General features: G+C 39.3%; 1 gene segment (V, D, J or C); it reads left to right on the top strand.

The window, feature by feature from the left end:
- Positions 1-15824: 15824 nt before the first annotated feature.
- Positions 15825-16644, top strand: LOC130884708 (T cell receptor alpha variable 26-2-like). The segment is given in 2 exon segments: positions 15825-15864; positions 16283-16644. Coding segments are annotated over 2 exon segments (402 nt in total).
- The last annotated feature ends 2807 nt before the right edge of the window (positions 16645-19451 follow it).

Raw genomic sequence — 19451 nt, 5'->3', positions numbered from 1 at the left:
TATTCCACCCAAATAGGAAAGAATATACCTTCTTCTCTGCAGCTCATGGAACCTTCTCAAAAATCGACCACATACTCGGTAACAAAGCAAACATTCACAGTTACAAAAAAATATTAATAACCACCTGTATCTTATCAGATCACCATGGATTAAAGCTAGAATTCAGCAACAATGCTACCCCCAGAAAGCCTACAAACTCATGGAAACTGAATAGTCAACTACTGAACCATACCTGGATTAAGGAAGAAATAAAGAAAGAAATTAAAGTCTTCCTTGAAGAAAATGAAAATAAAGAAACAACATACTCAAACCTATGGGACACTATGAAAGCAGTCCCGAGAGGAAAGTTCATAGCACTAACTGCCCACTTAAAGAAAACAGAGAAAGCACACATTGGAGACTTAACAGCCCACCTGAAAGCTCTAGAAAAAAAAGAAGCAGACTCACCTAGAAGGGGTAGAAGACTGGAAATAATCAAACTGAGGGCTGAAATCAACAAAATAGAAACACAGAAAACAATTGAAAGAATCAATGAATCAAAAAGCTGGTTCCTGGAGAAAATCAACAAGATTGATAAACCCTTATCCAAACTAATCAAACGGCAGAGAGAGAATTTGCAAATTAATAAGATCAGAAATGAAAAGGGAGACATAACCACAGACACAGAGGAAATTCAGAGAATCATTAGATCTTACTACAAAAGCCTGTATGCCACAAAACTGGAAAATGTAAAAGAAATGGAGACTTTTTTAGATAAATACCATATACCAAAGTTAAACCAGGACCAGGTGAACAACCTAAATAGACCTGTGAGTTGTGAAGAATTAGAAGCTATTATCAAAAACCTCCCTTCCAAAAAAAGTCCAGGACCAGATGGTTTCAATGCGGAATTCTACCAGAACTTCCAAGAAGTCCTAATACCTATACTCCTTAAGGTATTTCACAATATAGAAACAGAAGAGTCATTGCCAAATTCCTTTTATGAAGCTACAGTAACTCTGATACCAAAACCACACAAAGACCCAACCAAGAAAGAGAATTACAGGCCAATCTCACTCATGAACATCGATGCAAAAATCCTCAACAAAATTCTGGCAAACCGAATCCAAGAACACATTAGAAAAATTATCCATTATGATCAAGTAGGCTTCATCCCAGAGATGCAGGGCTGGTTTAACATACGCAAATCTATCAATGTAATCCATCATATAAATAAACTGGAAGAAAAAAACCATATGATCGTTTCATTAGACGCTGAAAAAGCATTTGACAAAATTCAACATCCCTTTATGATAAAAGTCTTGGAGAGATTAGGGATACAAGGGTCATACCTAAATTTAATTAAAGCTATTTACAGCAAGCCGACAGCTAATATCAAATTAAATGGAGAGAAACTTAAAGCCATCCCACTAAAATCAGGAACACTCCAAGGCTGTCCACTCTCTCCATACCTCTTCAATATAGTTCTTGAAGTTTTAGCAATAGCAATAAGACAACATAAGGGGATAAAGGGGATTCAAATTGGAAAAGAAGAAGTTAAACTTGCATTATTTGCAGATGATATGATAGTGTACATGAGCGATCCCAAAAACTCCTCCAAAGAATTCCTACAGCTGATAAACGCCTTTAGTAATGTGGCAGGATACAAGATCAACTCCAAAAAATCAGTCGCCCTCTTATACACAAAGGATATGGAAGCAGAGAGGGAAATAAGAGAATCATCACCTTTCACGATAGCCACAAACAGCATAAAATATCTTGGGGTAACTCTAACCAAGGAAGTGAAAGATCTATTTGACAAAAACTTTAAGGCATTGAAGAAAGAAATTGAAGAGGATACCAGAAAATGGAAGGATCTCCCTTGCTCTTGGATTGGGAGAATCAACATAGTAAAAATGGCAATTCTACCAAGGGCAATTTATAGATTCAATGCAATCCCCATTAAAATCCCATCAAAATTCTTCACAGATCTTGAAAGGACAATAATCAACTTTATATGGAGAAACAAAAAACCCAGGATAGCCAAAACAATCTTATACAATAAAGGAACTTCTGGAGGCATTACCATCCCTGACTTCAAACTCTATTGCAGAGCTACAGTAATGAAAACAGCGTGGTACTGGCATAAAAACAGAGAAGTCGACCAATGGAATCGTATAGAAGACCCGGATTTTAACCCACAAACCTATGAACAACTGATTTTCGATAAAGGAGCTAAAAGTGTACAATGGAAGAAAGAAAGCATCTTCAACAAATGGTGCTGGCACAATTGGATGTCAACCTGTAGAAGAATGAAAATAGACCCATATCTATCACCATGCACAAAACTCAAGTCCAAATGGATCAAAGACCTCAATATCAATCTGAACACACTCAACCTGATAGAAGAGAAAATGGGAAGTACCCTACAACATATGGGCACAGGAGATCGCTTCCTATGTATAACCCCAGCAGCACAGACATTAAGGGCAACATTGAATAAATGGGACCTCCTGAAACTGAGAAGCTTCTGTAAAGCAAAGGACACTGTCATTAAGACAAAAAGGCAGCCTACTGACTGGGAGAAGATCTTCACCAACCCCGCAACAGACAAAGGTCTGATCTCCAAAATATATAAAGAACTCAAGAAACTAGACTTTAAAAGGATAATTAACCCAATTAAAAAATGGGGCACTGAACTGAACAGAGAATTCTCAACAGAAGAAGTTAAAATGGCCAAAAGATACTTAAGGTCATGCTCAACCTCCTTAGCGATCAGAGAAATGCAAATCAAAACAACTTTGAGATATCATCTTACACCTGTCAGAATGGCTAAAATCAAAAACACCAAGGATAGCCTTTGCTAGAGAGGTTGTGGAGAAAGGGGTACCCTCATCCATTGCTGGTGGAACTGCAAACTTGTGCAACCACTTTGGAAATCAGTGTGGCGGTTTCTCAGAAAAATTGGGATCAACCTACCCCTGGACCCAGCAATAGCACCCTTGGGAATATACCCAAGAGATGCCCTATCATATGACAAAAGCATTTGTCCAACTATGTTCATAGCAGCATTATTTGTAATATCCAGAACCTGGAAGCAACCTAGATGCCCTTCAATGGAAGAATGGATGAAGAAAGTGTGGAATATATACACATTAGAGTACTACTCTGCGGTAAAAAACGATGACTTCTCGAATTTTGCATGCAAATGGATGGAAATAGAAAATACGATCCTGAGTGAGGTAACCCAGACCCAAAAAGAAGATCATGGGATGTACTCACTCATAATTGGTTTCTACCCATGGATAGGGGCCACTGAGTCTATAATTTGTGATCCTAAAGAAGCTAAACAAGAGGGTAAACCCAAGGGAAAACATATAGATATCCTCCCAGCTATGGGAAATTGACAAGATTGATGGGCAAAAAATTGGAATCGTGGGGGTGGGGTGGGATGGGGATGAGGGGTGATGGGGAGAGAAAAGTGTGAAGGAGAAGATGAGGGGAACTGGGGGAATCGGGGTGATTGGGGATAAAGGAAAGTTGGATAGGGGAGCAGGGAAACTCATACCTTAGGTAAGGGAGCCACCTAAGGGTTGGCAAGAGACTTGAACTTGGAATGGCTACCAGATGCCCAGGGCAATGTCCCCAGTTAGTTCATCGGGGCACCTGAGGATAGGGAACCTGAAATGAACCTATCCTATAATCATACTGATGAATATCTTACATATCGCCATAGAACCTTCATCTAGCGATGGATGGAGATAGAGACAGAGACCCACACTGGAGCACCGGACTGAGCTCCCAAGGTTATAAGGAGGAGCAGAAGAAGAGAGAACATGAACAAGGAAGTCAGGACCATGAGGGGTGCACCCAACCACTGAGACAGTGGGGCCGATCTATTGGGAGCTCACCAAGGCCAGCTGGACTGCTACTGAAAAAACATGGGATAAAACCGGACTCTCTGAATGTGGCAGACAATGAGAGCTGACGAGAGGCCAAGGAGAATGGCACAGGAACTTTCATCTGGCGATAGATCGAGAGAGGGACAGAGACCCAATTTGGAGCAACGGTCTGAGCTCTTAAGGTCCAAATGAGGAGCAGAAGGAGGGAGAACATGAGCAAGGAAATCAGGACCACGAGGCGTGCACCCACCCACTGTGACAGTGGAACTGATCTATTGGGAGCTCTCCAAGGCCAGCTGGACTGGGACTGAATAAGCACGGGTTGAAACTGGACTCTCTGAACATGGCGGACAATGAAGGCTGATGAGAAGCCAAGGACAATGGCACTAGGTTTCGATCCTAATACATGAACTGGCTTTGTGGGAGCTTAGCCTGATTGGATGCTCACCTTCCTGGGCCTGGATGGAAGTGGGAAGACCTTGGTCTTCCTGTAGAGCAGGGAATTTGGACTGCTCTTCAGTATCGAGAGGGAGGGGGAATGGACTGGGGGGAGGAGAAGAGGAGTGGGGATGAGGGAGGGGTGTGGGGGGAGGGGGCAATATGTGGGAGGAGGGGGAGGGAAATGGGAAACGGGGAACAGTTGGAAATTTTAATTAAAAAAGAATAAATAAAAAAAAGACATAAAGCAATCCAGTCACAAAGCAAGAAGCAGGGGTGATGGTGTAGAAATCACATCTATCTTTAGTTCTCAGTCATTCCATAGAAAACCACAAATATCTAGAGCCTGTTCACTGGATCCCATTTTGTCTACCAATCTATTTTAAAAACAATTCTCTGAAGCTAAGTAACAAGGTGAACCACAAGAAAAACATATATAGACCCATGTAGAAAGTCGAAATAGACAAGATCATCTGAAAAAAATGCGAGCATGGGGGAAAGGGAGAAAGGAATGTATAAGGGGAAAAGGAGGGGAAAAGGGAAAGAGAGGAGAACTTGAGGGAACAGGATAGTCGAAATGGAGTAAGGAGAGAGATGAGAGCAAGGAAAGAGATATCTTGAGGGAGCCTAGTGGGGCTGGCAAGAAACTAGGTTCTAGAGAAATTCCCAGGAATTCACAAAGATGACCCCAGCCAAGACCTTAAGTAATAAAGGAGAGGGTGACTGAACTTGCCTTGCCTTGTAGTCAGACTGATGAATACCTCAAATATAATCATAGAACCTTCATTCAGCAACTGATGGAAACAGAGGCAGAGACCTGCATCAGAGCACTGGACTGAGCTCCCATAGTCCAGTTTAAGAGTGGAAGGAGTGAGAATATGAGCAAAGAGGTCAAGACCCTGATGGCTACACCCACTGAAATAGTCTACCTGAGTTAATGGGAGCTCACCAACTCCATCAGGACAGGGAAGAAACAAGCATAGGTCCAAACTAGTCTCTCTGAATGTGATTGACAAATGCATGGCTGTGGCAGACTATAGGGCCTCTGGCAGTGGCACCAGGATTTATCCCTACTGCATGTACGGGCTTTTGGAAACCTATTCTCTCTGAATATATACCTTGCTCAGCCTAGATATAGTAGGGAGGGCCTTAGACCTTCCCAAAAGCAATGTGCCTTACCAACTCCCTCCCCTCCTCCCACTCCCTCCACTTATCCCCTATTCCAAAACTTTACCAGTGGATATCAGGAGCAGGGCAGGGTAAGTGGAGGGAGTGGGAGGAGGGGAGGGAGTTGGAACTTGGATTGGTATGTATAACAAAAATAGTTTGTTTTCTTTTTAATAAAAATAAATAAAAGAAAGGAAAAAATCTTTGAGCACATGTATGCAAAATAGAATCTCACTGGGCCTTATGAGAATGGATACTCCAGAGAAAACATCTCCACTGCTTTCTCTTTTTGTTGGGGGGGGGTTATCTTTAAAATTTCCTAAATGCAAAGCAATAGAAATTGTTCCAATGCTCTTTATATCATATATGATATATATGCATAATTCATATGTGAAAGAATGCATATACATGAAAGAAGAGAAATAAGTACCCGAGAAGAAAAACTTTATATGAAAGGATAGGAGAACAGGGCCTCATTGAATTGGAGCTGGCATTCATAGCATGATCTGAATCAACAGTATTCTCCTGTGCAGCACAGTGAAAGAGCTGGGAAAAAGACAAGAGATGAAAAATAAATCAGGGTGGAAACAGGGGAGGAGCATGTCTTGATTTTCTTATAGCCCACAACTGTGTTTGGAATGTTTTCTATGCACATGATGATTTAATTGCAAGACATTCCTTTTATTCCATACAGTGCACTGCATGCTGATTTGTCAAATAGGGTAATTTAAGAGACCTGCCAGGAATTTCTTGTTGGGTCTATTGACCACACTGAAGGGTGGGTCCATGCCCAGCAGCAGATGGCCAACACCGAATGAATCCAAAGATGATGCTGTATGACACTGCTTAGTTTGAGCATTTTTTGGGGGGGGTCTTAACTGGTCTTTTGTCTGTATGTATTTTGCACTTTTGTGAGGTTTTATGTGTGAGTTTCTAATTTGTTATTTTTTTTAAATTCTGCTTTGTTTGGGTTTTATTTCTTTTCCTCTCTTTATTTCTAAAGAGAAAGAAAAAGAAAGAATATGGAGTTGGGTGGGTGAAAAGGTGTGGAAGTCCTTGGAGATGATGGAGGAGATGTGACCACGATCAGAATATACTGCATGAAAAACAATTTTGAGACAGAAAGCAAGGCTCATCTAACCACTGGAGCCATTAGTATTTATACCAGTATTCTGCACTTATGAATTCAACTTTCTCACATATTTTTCCCAAACTCTCCTTATAAGAAGAGTTACATTAGGAATATAGTGTCCTGGACTCTACATCTTTGTCCTCCACAGTTGTGGAACAATTGCCATGTAGAGACATGTGATGGAAGTGGGTGGGGTTCCTTGTTCATATGAAAGAGAATCCTCTGTGATTAGGAGAGAATCTTGTGTGTAAGCACAAAGTATTTCTGAGCACAAGACTTGCCATCCTCATAGCTGGAGAGAAGACAACATCAGCAATTGGACAGGGGCCATGGAGAGGAAACTGGGAGCTGTCTGGGGATTCTATGGGTGCACATTTGCTGTGAGTTATATTCACCTAAGTCGCTTTAGGGATTCTGCAGAGATGTCAGTGGTTGAGGGGAATGAGCTGACACAGGGCTCCTATGCAGTCATCCTCATGCTGTTTCCTGGGATATTTGACAGGTGTGGGTGAAAACCCTTCATTGACTCTGGTTTGCTTTTCTGTTTCCAAGCAGGGGTGCAAGGAGTTGAAGTGCAGCAGAGTCCTTCAGCTCTGAAACGCTACGAGGGAACCAGTTCTGCTCTGTCATGCAATTTTTCTACCATCATCATGAGTTTGCAGTGGTTCCAGCAGAATCCCAGGGGCAGCTTCATCAATCTTTTTTACCAGGCTCCAGGAACAAAGGTGAAGGGGAGGTTAAAGTCTACATTTGACTCCAAGGAGCGGTACAGCACCCTGCACATCAGGGATGCCCAGCTGGAGGACTCAGGCACCTACTTCTGTGCTGCAGAGGCACAGTGCTTCCATCAAGCCTGCAGCCTGGCTTCAAATTGCAGCTGTTCATGCAGCTGCAGCCCTGACATGGAGAGACTCTATAAGAGGCTTTTCACAGTGGAGGCTTTATCGGACCACCAATTACAAAGAAGGAGTGAGGAAGCAGAAAATTACCACTGCAGAAGTCCACACTTAAACTCCTACTGAGGTGATACTGACTTGAAGGATACGTGCTCAGAAACATCAACCTCATGACTAAAATCTACACTTTATCAAATGCTTGTACTCACATCACAAAACAAGCCCTCTGACACACTCCAGAATCATCTTGGTCTTTCCTCAGAACTGGAAACTGAGAATGACTGTTTCCAACCTGTATTTAGAGAGCACAAAACAACTCTTACAGCTAATCTGCTCAATATGAAGTTGAGAAAAAATTAATTTTGAAGATCTATTAAATTATGTTGTACAAGGTAAGACAAGCAAGTATTATCAAACATGATATGATTTTAACAATGTCTTGATATTTTAAAAAATACAATCCATTTAGTTATGCAATATAAAAAATTTTTCATATCAAAAATTATGACAGGCAAAAGATAAATGATGAACTAGAGAGACATATTTGCAATTTGTATTGTAATAATGCTTGCAGCGATTGATTCTACAAAATATTTACACATCTGCAATGTAATATTCATGCAATACTTCTCAATAAAACACTGCTTTCAAATGGAAAACTAATAAATGTCCCTCAATAGGGGATGAATTCATTACACAATAATTAACAAAGTTCAATTTTATTTTATTTTATTTAACTATAAATTTAATCTCCCCAAGATCAAATATCAATTCATTTATGTTATGGGAGTTTGTAAACACAGAAAGGATCTTTCTAATTTTTCAGGGACCTGACATGGAAATGGCATGTATGTTAAATGCCTGAAGAAGTGAATTTCCATACTATGAGACAATTTCTTTCCAGTCCAATGCCATTCTATGCCTGACACTATCTATAGGTATTTTCTTTTTTTCAGTAACATAAACGAATTTTAATGTAGAAGAATTCATGGAAGCCCCTTGTTCAATTCCATTACAAGGCAGAAGCTACATGAAAAAATGTTATTATAAAATGATTAGATAATAAGTGAACATGAATAAAATGAAACTCTGCTGTCCCATTTCTCCCTTAGCATTGTGTCATTACTTGACTCCTGCAGGAACAATTGCCTCATGGAAAATCAACTATTTTCAGCTCTGCATGTTGGGTCTCCAAAGGATGTGATCCAATCTATCTAATAACAAGAACTAATAGATCCATTCTGTTTTGTTTTTGTTTTTTTGGTTTTTTGAGACAGGGTTTCTCTGTGGTTTTGGAGCCTGTCCTGGAACTAGCTCTTGTAGACCAGGCTGGTCTCGAACTCCCAGAGATCTGCATGCCTCTGCCTCCCGAGTGCTGGGATTAAAGGCGTGCGCCATCCATTCTGTGTAAACCTGGGGTTCTTTGAGCATGAAAGACTCAGTCTGTACCACTCACAGCTGTACCACTGTTAACTAGATATGGAAATAACCAGGCTAGCTTAAAGATAGACAAATATATTTTATTTATTATAAGGGGAAAACTCATGCCATAGGCACGGAAGATCCATGCTCTGCTTGACCATGGGGAAAACTACACAGAGAGTGTACCTGGGTGGTACACAGATTTTTATCTCCCGGTCCCAGAAAGCCATGCCTAAACTAGGTTCAATCTCTTAAAGATTATTGGTTAATAAGGCTTTCCTCATCATCTCCCCGTTTTGTCTAAACAAAAGTGATCCAAATCCAATACAAAACTATATACAATAGGAACAGATATCAAGTATTAAATTACAAACAACCTGAGCAATATTAAGCAAGGAACACATGACAAATGTTTTAATAAGCATTTTATTTTAAAGAGCCTAAATCTTGTATCAGAAATAAGCTTGGCTAAATCATAAGAGGAATGTAGCTACAATTATCCAATCTTCAACCCCATCGAAAGCCTAAAAGGGAAGTAATATTACTTGAGCAGGCAAGAAGTGTATCAGTGTTTTCTTTCTTCTATCTCTTGTATTCTGACTGAAATCTCAAGGTCCAAATCAGGAGCAGAAGGAGAGAGAGCACGACCAAGAAATTCAGGACCACGAGGGGTGCACCCACACACTGAGACAATGGGGATGTTCTATCAGGAACTCACCAAGGCCAGCTGGCCTGGGTCTGAAAAAGCATGGGATAAAACCGAACTTGCTGAACATAGCAGACAATGAGGACTACTGAGAACTCAAGAACAATGGCAATGGGTCTTTGATCCTACTGCATGTACTGGCTTTGTGGGAGCCTAGGCAGTTTGGATGCTCACCTTACTAGACCAGAATGGAGGTTGGTGGTCCTTGGACTTCCCACAGGGCAGGGAACCTTGATTGCTCTTCAGGCTGACGATGGAGGGGGACTTGATTGGGGGAGGGGGAGGGAAATAGGAGGTGGTGGCGAGGAGGAGGCAGAAATCTTTAATAAATAAATATATAAATTAAAAAAAAGAAGTGTAATCAGGCAGCTTCCAAAGTGAGCAAACTATGACAGAAACAATTAGTTACCTGAGCAATCATCCAAAGGCTATTGATTATTACTTGATAGAGGGTTGGGGTGAAAACTATGTTTGTTCAACAAAAAGAGGATAATAATAGTAGGTAATAGAGTACATATTTGTGAGCTATTATTTATGAATAATTTTTATTGCTGTAGTTTTTGTATGTTGATACAAGTTCAAATTATATTTGTTATTTTGTTTACATTACTTGTACACCTATGCAAAGTTATTCTGTCAGGTTGTATATATGTCTGTTTCTACCTCTGTTTAGGACATTTAGTATATTGATACAACTTTTAGGATATGTTTTCATATTGCATTATATATTATTCCTACCTCTGATCAAGATACTTATAGATTGTTTACATTTTGAGGACATTGTCCTCATTTGTTGAACATTTGTTTACAGATTATTTAATATTCTGACATGAAGTTTTAGTCTTTAAGTTATACACCTATTAAAAATTATATGTCAGTATAATAGTTGTTCATGTTTGTTGTACATACAGTCAGATCAATTAGGTTCTTTACATACACAGAGATTGCATTCTGTCTAGATAGGTAATCTTCAACCACTTCAAGGATCTGTAAAACATGACCTTCAAATAACTTAGGGTTCTGTTGACATGAGATATGATTGCTCTTAACAGCACCGTGCTATTCCTGAGAGAAGGATGAGTACCAAAGACACTTCAGTCAGAGCTTGTTTCTCTTGGCACCATTGGCCTTTGGGCAAGAAACTGCTCTTGTCTGGAATGCTTAACTGGACATACAAAAAAATGACTGCTAAACTTGCCTAAAGGTGAGAGGATCCTTTGGGATTCCTGCTTCATAAAAGAGTCTACAAGACATTGTGAAAGATACAAAGAAAATGTGACTGACGAACTGCCAATATAGGCAGACCTGTCTTTGAAATTTCTGCTTCTTAAAAATTCTGTTGAATACTATGGGTTTGTAGGCTGAAGATGGATGCTTCAATGGTACAAAAAAAAAAAAGAAAACAAAAAAAACACTTTTGATGACTGTCCAGGCAATGAGATGTCTTTGTCAATTCTAGAGATTTGAAAGTTGCTTACAATGTGTTTCCTGTTTACTTATATAATATCTTATTCTTCTGAAGTCTTTGATGGAGTTAAAGAATTTATAGTTATAGTTTTCCTTAGTTATGATAAAAGATAAAGTAGATATAAATATTGTAACTATAATTCTTGCTTGATAACTGTTTTGTTATATGTAATTTTACTAAGTTAAAGTTAAAGCCTTCCTTTTTATTTAAACAGAAAATGGAAGATGATGTGGGAGTCTCCTCTGTGTGCTTTGATTACCATTAATGAATAAGGAAACTGCTTTGGACCTATAGCAAGGCAGAACTTAGATAGGCAGGAAAAAATGGACTAAATGCTGGGAGGAAGAAGACAGAGTCAGAGGGACACCATGGAGCTGCCAGAATCAGACATGACAAATCTTTGCTGGTAGGCCACAACCTCATGGTGATACACAGATTAATGGAGATAGGTTAAATTAATATGTAAGAGTTAACCAATAAAGAGTTATATCTAATGGGCCAAGCAGTGTTTTAATTAATAGAGTTTACATGTTATTATTTAGGGGCTAAGCTAGCTGGTAGGCCAGGAACAAACAAGTGACCCTTCTTACTATACAGCTGGGTGTACAGCCAAGATGAGCAGGTGAGAGAAAAGACAGAATTCCTAGAAAACTGTGAGCAGCCAGTTGGATCCTACCCCTAAAACAGGCAAATAAGAACATTGCTTTTCACTTGTTTTTCCTTCTAATGTGACTAATTAAAACAGACTAAAAACTTCTATATAGCTTTTACCTATCCAGAAAGTAGACTACTGTGGACCATGGAAGAAGGGCCGTTACTGGGGAGACCAAGAGAAATCCAGCCACATGTTATTAGCTATAAAAAAAAACCCTATATGCAAGTCACATGAACCAAAGACAAAGCATATATTATTAATTTGTGGCTATTGGATACCTTCTTCTCAAGAATGGAGACCAGCAGCACTTGTAAGATTGACAATCTGCAGTAGAGGCCCAGGCTAGTAGTCAATAAACAGCCAAGGGGAACACCTGAGAAAGTAAATAGACAGAGAGAAAGAGAGAGATCTTCAAAATGTGACTGTTCCCTAAATAGGTGAACAGCATGTGAACAGAGCATTGTCATCTCCCCAGTTGGGTCAGAAGAGGAGAAACCCAGTGTGGAAGTCCCTAACTGTCTAAGCCCACAGTAAACACAGAGGAAAAACCAGTCTCAGTAGAAATGACCTCAGCCTTTGTCCAGTGCCTGAAGTGTGTCATAAAAATGCCCAGATGGGCTGTTCTACGGATTTTGCTCTCAACACCCCTCCCACTTATGGGAGTTTCTCTTACTTTTCCTTAATTTCTCTTCTGTCCTTAAATTTCTTTAATAAAATCTGTCTTTACTGGTTTCCTCATGTGTCCACATCTTTTATTATCAGCAGCTGAGACAATGAGCAGAGACCTACTGTCTTAGGGCATGTATTATGCAACTTCATTTCTATGAACTGCTCAGAAATTCTGTAGAGATAAAAAGTAGATGAGGGGTTGCCTAGAGGGCATTGCATGGGCAGAAATCATCTGTGACTGCTCATGAAAAAGGACTTCTTTAGAGCAGTGGTTCTCAACCTGTGAGGCATGACTCCTTTGTGGGGGAAGGTCGAATGACCCCTTCACAGAGATCAACTAATACCATCACAAAATACATATTTTTACACTACAATTTATAACATTAGCAAAATTTTGAAATATCTAGGAAAATTTTATGCTTGGGGGTCATTACAACATGCGGAACCATATTAAAGGGTCACAGCATTAGGAAGGTTGAGAACCACTTTCCTAGAGGGATGATGAAAATATTCTATGATCAGTTGTGAAGACGGTTGTATACTTCTGTAAATGCACTAAAGCTCTGGAATTATATCGCATTTGTAAAATTATATAGTACATGATTCCTATCTCAACAGAACTATCACATAAAACAGATAATAACAAATGATGCTGAAATATTTATTGTCCTTTTAAATCAGTCTTGATTATCCACACCATTTGAGCACAACAGTAATGGACTCTAGATGAAAGGGTCTAATGTTGGTCTGATCTCTATTCTCAATCACAGCCTTTTCTTTTCATATGGACTGGCACTTAATGACTGTCATCACCTGACTAGCCGGCACACAGAGGGAGCACAGTGAATGTGTATTAAGTATGAATACATAGTTGTCATGTTAAGCATTGTTACATTGTCACAACCAGGCTTTCCCTGTTCTAAATTTGTGATTTTGGATGATGAGGGATGAGAATCAGTGTGACATTTGAATTTTACATATACTTTTAGTGTTGAAGTGATTTATTCCAAATACTCCCTGGGACAGCAGAAACATTGAATTGGAGTTATTTAGAATCACCACACATAACTTTTTCTGATCCTGTGATGAATAAGCATTAACTGCTGCATCCACCTGTTAGATTATTGCTCAGTGCTTAGACTGTCACATCCTACGCCTTGTGACAAAGAGCATGATGGGCTTGAAGCTGCCTTCAAATCAAAAAAAAAAAAAAATCAAGGAGGACAAAATTAATTTGGTCCTTGAGAAAACATCAGAGATGCAATTACAGTTTCCCAATACATGCAAATAATTCAGTCTTTCTTTGAAGAAAGTGACAGGAAACTCTCCACTGAACCTCTTCAGTAGAAGGAGCAACCATATCAAAAACTCCTTCCTGGGTTTTAGTTTTCAGGAAAGGAGTTCCCTTGAACAGTCACTAGAGGGGGCTATGAACCTAAGCTCCTTCCAGGCTGAGCCAAGGCTGTCAGTGGGTGTACAGAGGATTTCATCCCTTCTGTCACCTTATCATTTTATAAGCACTTTGTGAATGCACTGATAGATTCAAACACATGAGGAAGCTCATTGTAAATGGCAAAGCAGACGGGTGAGCCCAGCCCTTACCCAGGGAAAGTGAGGAAGGAGCTAGGCATGGCCGTGCAGCCTGAGCAACTTGGAAACTAAGGTTTTGTTCCCTTGAGATCATGAATTTTTATTCGATCATTTTTCTTTTCTGTTTGATTTTTGGCAGTTTCATACATATATACTCTATGTTGTGAGTATATTCACCACGTCCTCCATTACTCTCTGTTAGACACTTTCTTTTCCCTCTGGATTTTTCTTCCCAATTAGTCCCCCGCTGGCTGCACTACTGAAGAATATGACACCCCAAGCAACCACTGACAGTAATAACTCCTAGAAAAGTGGGTGTGGGAGTAGAGAGCATGTTTTGAGAAAGCCTGAGCAATAGAGTGAGACTTAGTCTCAAAAGAAAGAAAGAAAAAAAAGAAAGAAAGGAAGATGAAATGAGATAAAAGAAAGAAATCTATATGGATTAGAGATGTAATTCAGGGTTAGAGCATTTGTTGAACATTCAGCAAAGCCAGGGGGTCAATCTCCAGTTTGACAAGTAGTCAATAAGACAAGTAATTAACAGAGAGGTCAATTTTAAATAACCAAATATTTATTGTTACTGAATATCAACAAGTTCAGTTTTATAACAGAGAGGAAGGAATGATTTAAGTTTTATTCCTGCCCTACTGATTATTTCCAGTAATCACTTTTGATAAACTAGTGGAAGTATTTCTATCTCCCTTGTCAAATGACATCTTTTTATTTTCTTCTCCAAATATTGTTTTCTTGCCCCTTATTTCTTTTCTTTCCTATTTACTATCTTCAAGGCATACCAATGCCAGGTGAGGTTAGAGGTGAGATTTGTGTTAGAGTATGGTTCACAGAAGATTGTCATGGGCAAGCAAGTCATTGGTGTCTAGACAGTAATCCCAGTTAGAAGAAGTAGGAGACAGAATCTTTTTTTGCAGGAGTCCACATAGGAGGCTAGAACACCAGAGAACTTTACTTTTATTATGTTTTTTTTTTTCTGCCATACTGATCATGCACTGTTAAGCACTTAAGAAACTATTTTCATTAAGTATGTTACAAATAGTTTCTTCTACAGTGTTGTTTCATTTTTAACTTGGTTTATCATAAATTTGATGGGAAAAAGAAGTTGGCATTTCTAAAGGTTAATTTATTTCTGCTCCTAAGACTTTTATATTATCAATATAAATAGGAAGTCCTTCTTATTCTTATAGCACAAAGCTCAATAAGAATTCCTGAAATAAAGAACAATTCCTGCCGGGTGGTGGTGGCGCACGCCTTTAATCCCAGCACTTGGGAGGCAGAGGCAGGCAGATCTCTGTGAGTTCGAGACCAGCCTGGTCTACAGAGCTAGTTCCAGGACAGGCTCCAAAACCACAGAGAAACCCTGTCTCGAAAAAACCAAAAAAAAAAAAAAAAAAAAAAAGAACAATTCCTATCAGTTCAGCAGCAGCACACTAAACTATCAATTGACACTGAGTTTTGCTTGTCCTATAAGCAAGGGGAGTAGAGTTTCCTTTGAAAGGTTTCGTACATTCAGGAAAAAGCCTTGTTGAGTTTAAGCCTTGAAATTATCTCAACAAAAACTCCAATTGGGAATTTTGCCAGAAGATTATTTTCACCTTTTAAATTTAAACTTTGGAGGTAGAGATAGACCCAACCAAAAGACACATGACTGGAGCCACCTACAAAGAAGGCTTCTTGAGGAGGGGCAACGCTGGAAAGTGCTGGTTTGTGACTTGAGGCCTCACATCCTCCCATCAGACACAGATTCTGAGCTCAGAACCATAGAACATCTACTTACTCTTAACTATGAGGTTTGTGAGAGGAATTCCCATTCTCCTAACTTTGGGTAAGTGTTCTGGACCTATGAAAGGATGATTTTTGTGCCTAAAGACAAAGAAAATGTATCTTCTGCCTCTACTTCTCACTCTGTGATTTTCCAAGGTGCTGGAGAGAATTGGTCTCTGTGAGATTCTTTAGTCTGAGCATTGTCAGCATGAGCAGCTGTCGATCCCACTTGCGTACTTATATACAAGAAGCTCCAGGTTCATTAAGCTTGAGGAAAGTGGGATATAGGCATTTTTTTTTGGCTGTGTGATTCTGCACAGCAAAGGAGTAAATTTTAGCAATTTCCTCTGGTCCTGAGCAACATACAGCACTCAGCAGCAGAACTCGGGAGAAGAGTTCTGAGGCATCCGAGAGCCTGACATTTAGACACTTCGGGGTTGAATGGTCCAAAGTTGATCTGTTGCTTCTTAACTCCTTAGGTATTGTGGTTGATGCTAAAACTACACAGCCAGATTCAATGGAAAGTATTGAAGAAGAAACGGTACACTTGCCTTGTAGCCACTCCGCCATCAGTGGGAACGAGTACATTTACTGGTACCGACAGGTTCCTCTTCGCGGTCCAGAATACGTGATTCACGGTCTACAACAAAACACAAGCAATAGAATGGCCTTTCTGGCTATTACCTCTGACAGAAAGTCAAGTACCTTGATCCTGCCCCGGGTCAGCCTGAGCGATGCTGCTGTGTATCACTGTATCCTGAGAAAAGCACACTGTGACAGACAGGGCTGCACCTGTGCAATATCTGCCTGGTGGGGGAGGGGGAGCAGTGGCATCCTCTAAAGAGGACTCTGTGCAAGAAGTCCCAGCGGGGATGGGAAAGGAATGCTGAGCCTGGGCAAGAAGAGCTGACAGCAGATAGACAGACAAGCGTACAGGGCAGTTGACAGCACAACTTCCAGTTCTGCAGACAGAAGGGAATGAGAACTTGTGACTCCTCTTCATTTGAAAGAAAAAAAGTTTATTTCTGTGTAAACTGGAGCAAAAGCTGATGAGAAAAATCTGCTGTGGGACAATGGTCTGTACCCTTTCATTTGTATTTTAAATAAATGCTGACTGGCCTCTAGTCAGGCAGGAAGTAAAGGCAGGGCAACTGAGAATTCTGGGAAAGGGGAAGTCTTAGTCTGTAGTCATCATCCAGACACAGAGGAAGCAATACGTGACTGCCTTACTGAAAAATGTAACAAGCCACATCACTAACACAGGCAAAAATTATGGTCTAATATAAGGCATAAGAGTTAATAACAATCCTGAGCTAATAGGCCAATCAGCTTATAATTAATGTAGACCTCTGCGTGTTTATTTGGGACTAAACAGAAGTGGGACCTAGTGGGAAACAAACCTTGGTCAACAAAAATGATTTTGGAGCCAGGGAAGAGTCCAAGCTCTGGAATACACCGTAATCATTATGTCCTTCTAACATCCCTAAAATGCAAAGAAGCCTCATCTTTCTTCCATTTTTTCTTAAGAAAAATTAGTTTCTTTTTCTATTGCTCCCTGTGACATATAGTCCAAATAATCAGTTTTTGAAGGAACAGATAGTTCACTTTTAATCTGTATTGAAATATTTTATTATTAAATAAAAAAATATTTTCATTAATTCTTAACTTGACATTCCCATCTCCATCCATCTTTCTCTTTAACTCCTGTAATAACCAGTTTTCATTGTTTGAATTATATTCTGACAATCACATTCCTTTGTTGTTGGAGGCTATTTGTTGGTTCCCAGCTGCTCAGCCCTGAAATAATTATACAAAAACTATATTATTTAAAACACTGCTTGGCCCATTAGCTATAGTGTCTTATTGGCTAGCTTTTACACCTTAATTTAACCCATTTCTAGTAATCTTTATCACCATATGTCTATGACTTACCAGGTAAAGTTCCCAACATTTGTCTCTTGCGGGGCTACATGGCTTTTCTTTGATTCTACCTTTTTTCTCCTAGCATTCAGTTTAGTTTTCCCTGCATACCTCTATTCCCTGCACAGGGCCAAGACAGTTTCTTTATTAACCAATGGTATTCACAGCATGTAGAGGGGAATCCCACATCATTCCTTTCCATATTTACATGGATACTCACAGTTACCCAATTTTATTACAGAAAATGGAGGGTAACATTTTCTGTTGTTTATTTTTATGTTTTAATTTATAAGTATATGAGGTGAACTCATGTATATATTTCTTTTCAATACCCCCAAAATGACTTCATGTGTGGATGAATAATAGTTTCAATTACTTAATTTTAACATTTATATTTTCTCATAGATATTGTAAACAGAAATGTAATTTTAAACACAATATATGTCTACACACACATATATATACATACATATATATGTGTGTGTATGTATATATATATATATATATATATATATATAGAGAGAGAGAGAGAGAGAGAGATGGGGAGAGAGGGAGACTCTTGATTTGTAGCTCAAAGCACCCTCAAACTAGCAATGCTGTCTAGTCTCTCATGTACAGCAATACAGGAGTGCACCACCATACCTGAATGAAGTATTCTTTTATTATAGAGAGAAACTAAGGAGTTAAGGTAGGTATAGAATTGAAAAAATAATATACAGCATTTTAACAAGGAAAATGCAGGTAATCTCAATATATGCTGGAAATCCTTTGGCAAAACTCAGCACTGATTATTTAAATTTTTCATAAATTAGGAATAAAAGTGAACTTTCTTAACTTGTTAAGAAAACTTCATAAAATCTACAATTAAGTTCAAACTTATTGGAATGAGTCTAAAGTCATCCCATCCAAAATGAGGAAGATGATGAGAATGTCCATCCTGACCACTTCTATTCAATATTGTCCTGGAAGAATTGTTCAAGGTAATGAAACAAAAGGAAAGCTCAAAATCCTTAACCATCAGAGAAATGCAAATCAAAACAGTTCTGAGATTCAATCTAACACCTGTAACAATAGCCAAGATCAAAAACACTGATGATAACTTATGCTGGAGAGGTTGTGTAGTAAAGAGAAGACTCTTGCATTGTTGGTGAGAATGCAAGCTGGTATAGCCACTTTGGACATCAGTATGGCAATTTCTCAGAAAATTAGGAAACAACCTTCCTCAAGACCCAGCAATACCACTTTTGGGTATATACTCAAAGGATGCTCAGTCCTACCACAAGGACATGTGCTCAACTATATTCGTAGCTGCATTGTTTGTCATAGCCAGAACCCGGAAACAACCTAAATGCCCCTCAACCAAAGAATGGATAAGGAAAATGTGGTACATTTACACAATGGAGTACTACACGCAGAAAAAAATAATGGCATCTTGAAATTTGCAGGAAAATGGATTGAGCTAGAAAACATCATATTGAATGAGGTAATTCAGATCCAGGAAGACAATAACATAGGTACTCACTCATAAGTGGCTTTTAGAAATAAAGCAAAGAAAACCAGACTACAATTCATAATCCCAGAGAACCTAGACAACAATGAGGACCCTAGGAGAAACTTACATGGATCTAATATACATGGGAAGTAGAAAAGGAAAAGATCTCCTGAGTAAATTGGGAGCATGGGGAACATGGGAGAGGGTTGAAGGAAAGGAGAGAGAAGGGAAGGGAG

This window comes from Chionomys nivalis, chromosome 12 (assembly GCF_950005125.1).
Source record: "Chionomys nivalis chromosome 12, mChiNiv1.1, whole genome shotgun sequence".
Taxonomy (NCBI): domain Eukaryota; kingdom Metazoa; phylum Chordata; class Mammalia; order Rodentia; family Cricetidae; genus Chionomys; species Chionomys nivalis.
The sequence above is the reverse complement of the archived record's forward strand: the minus strand, read 5'-3'. Positions and strand labels throughout refer to the sequence as shown.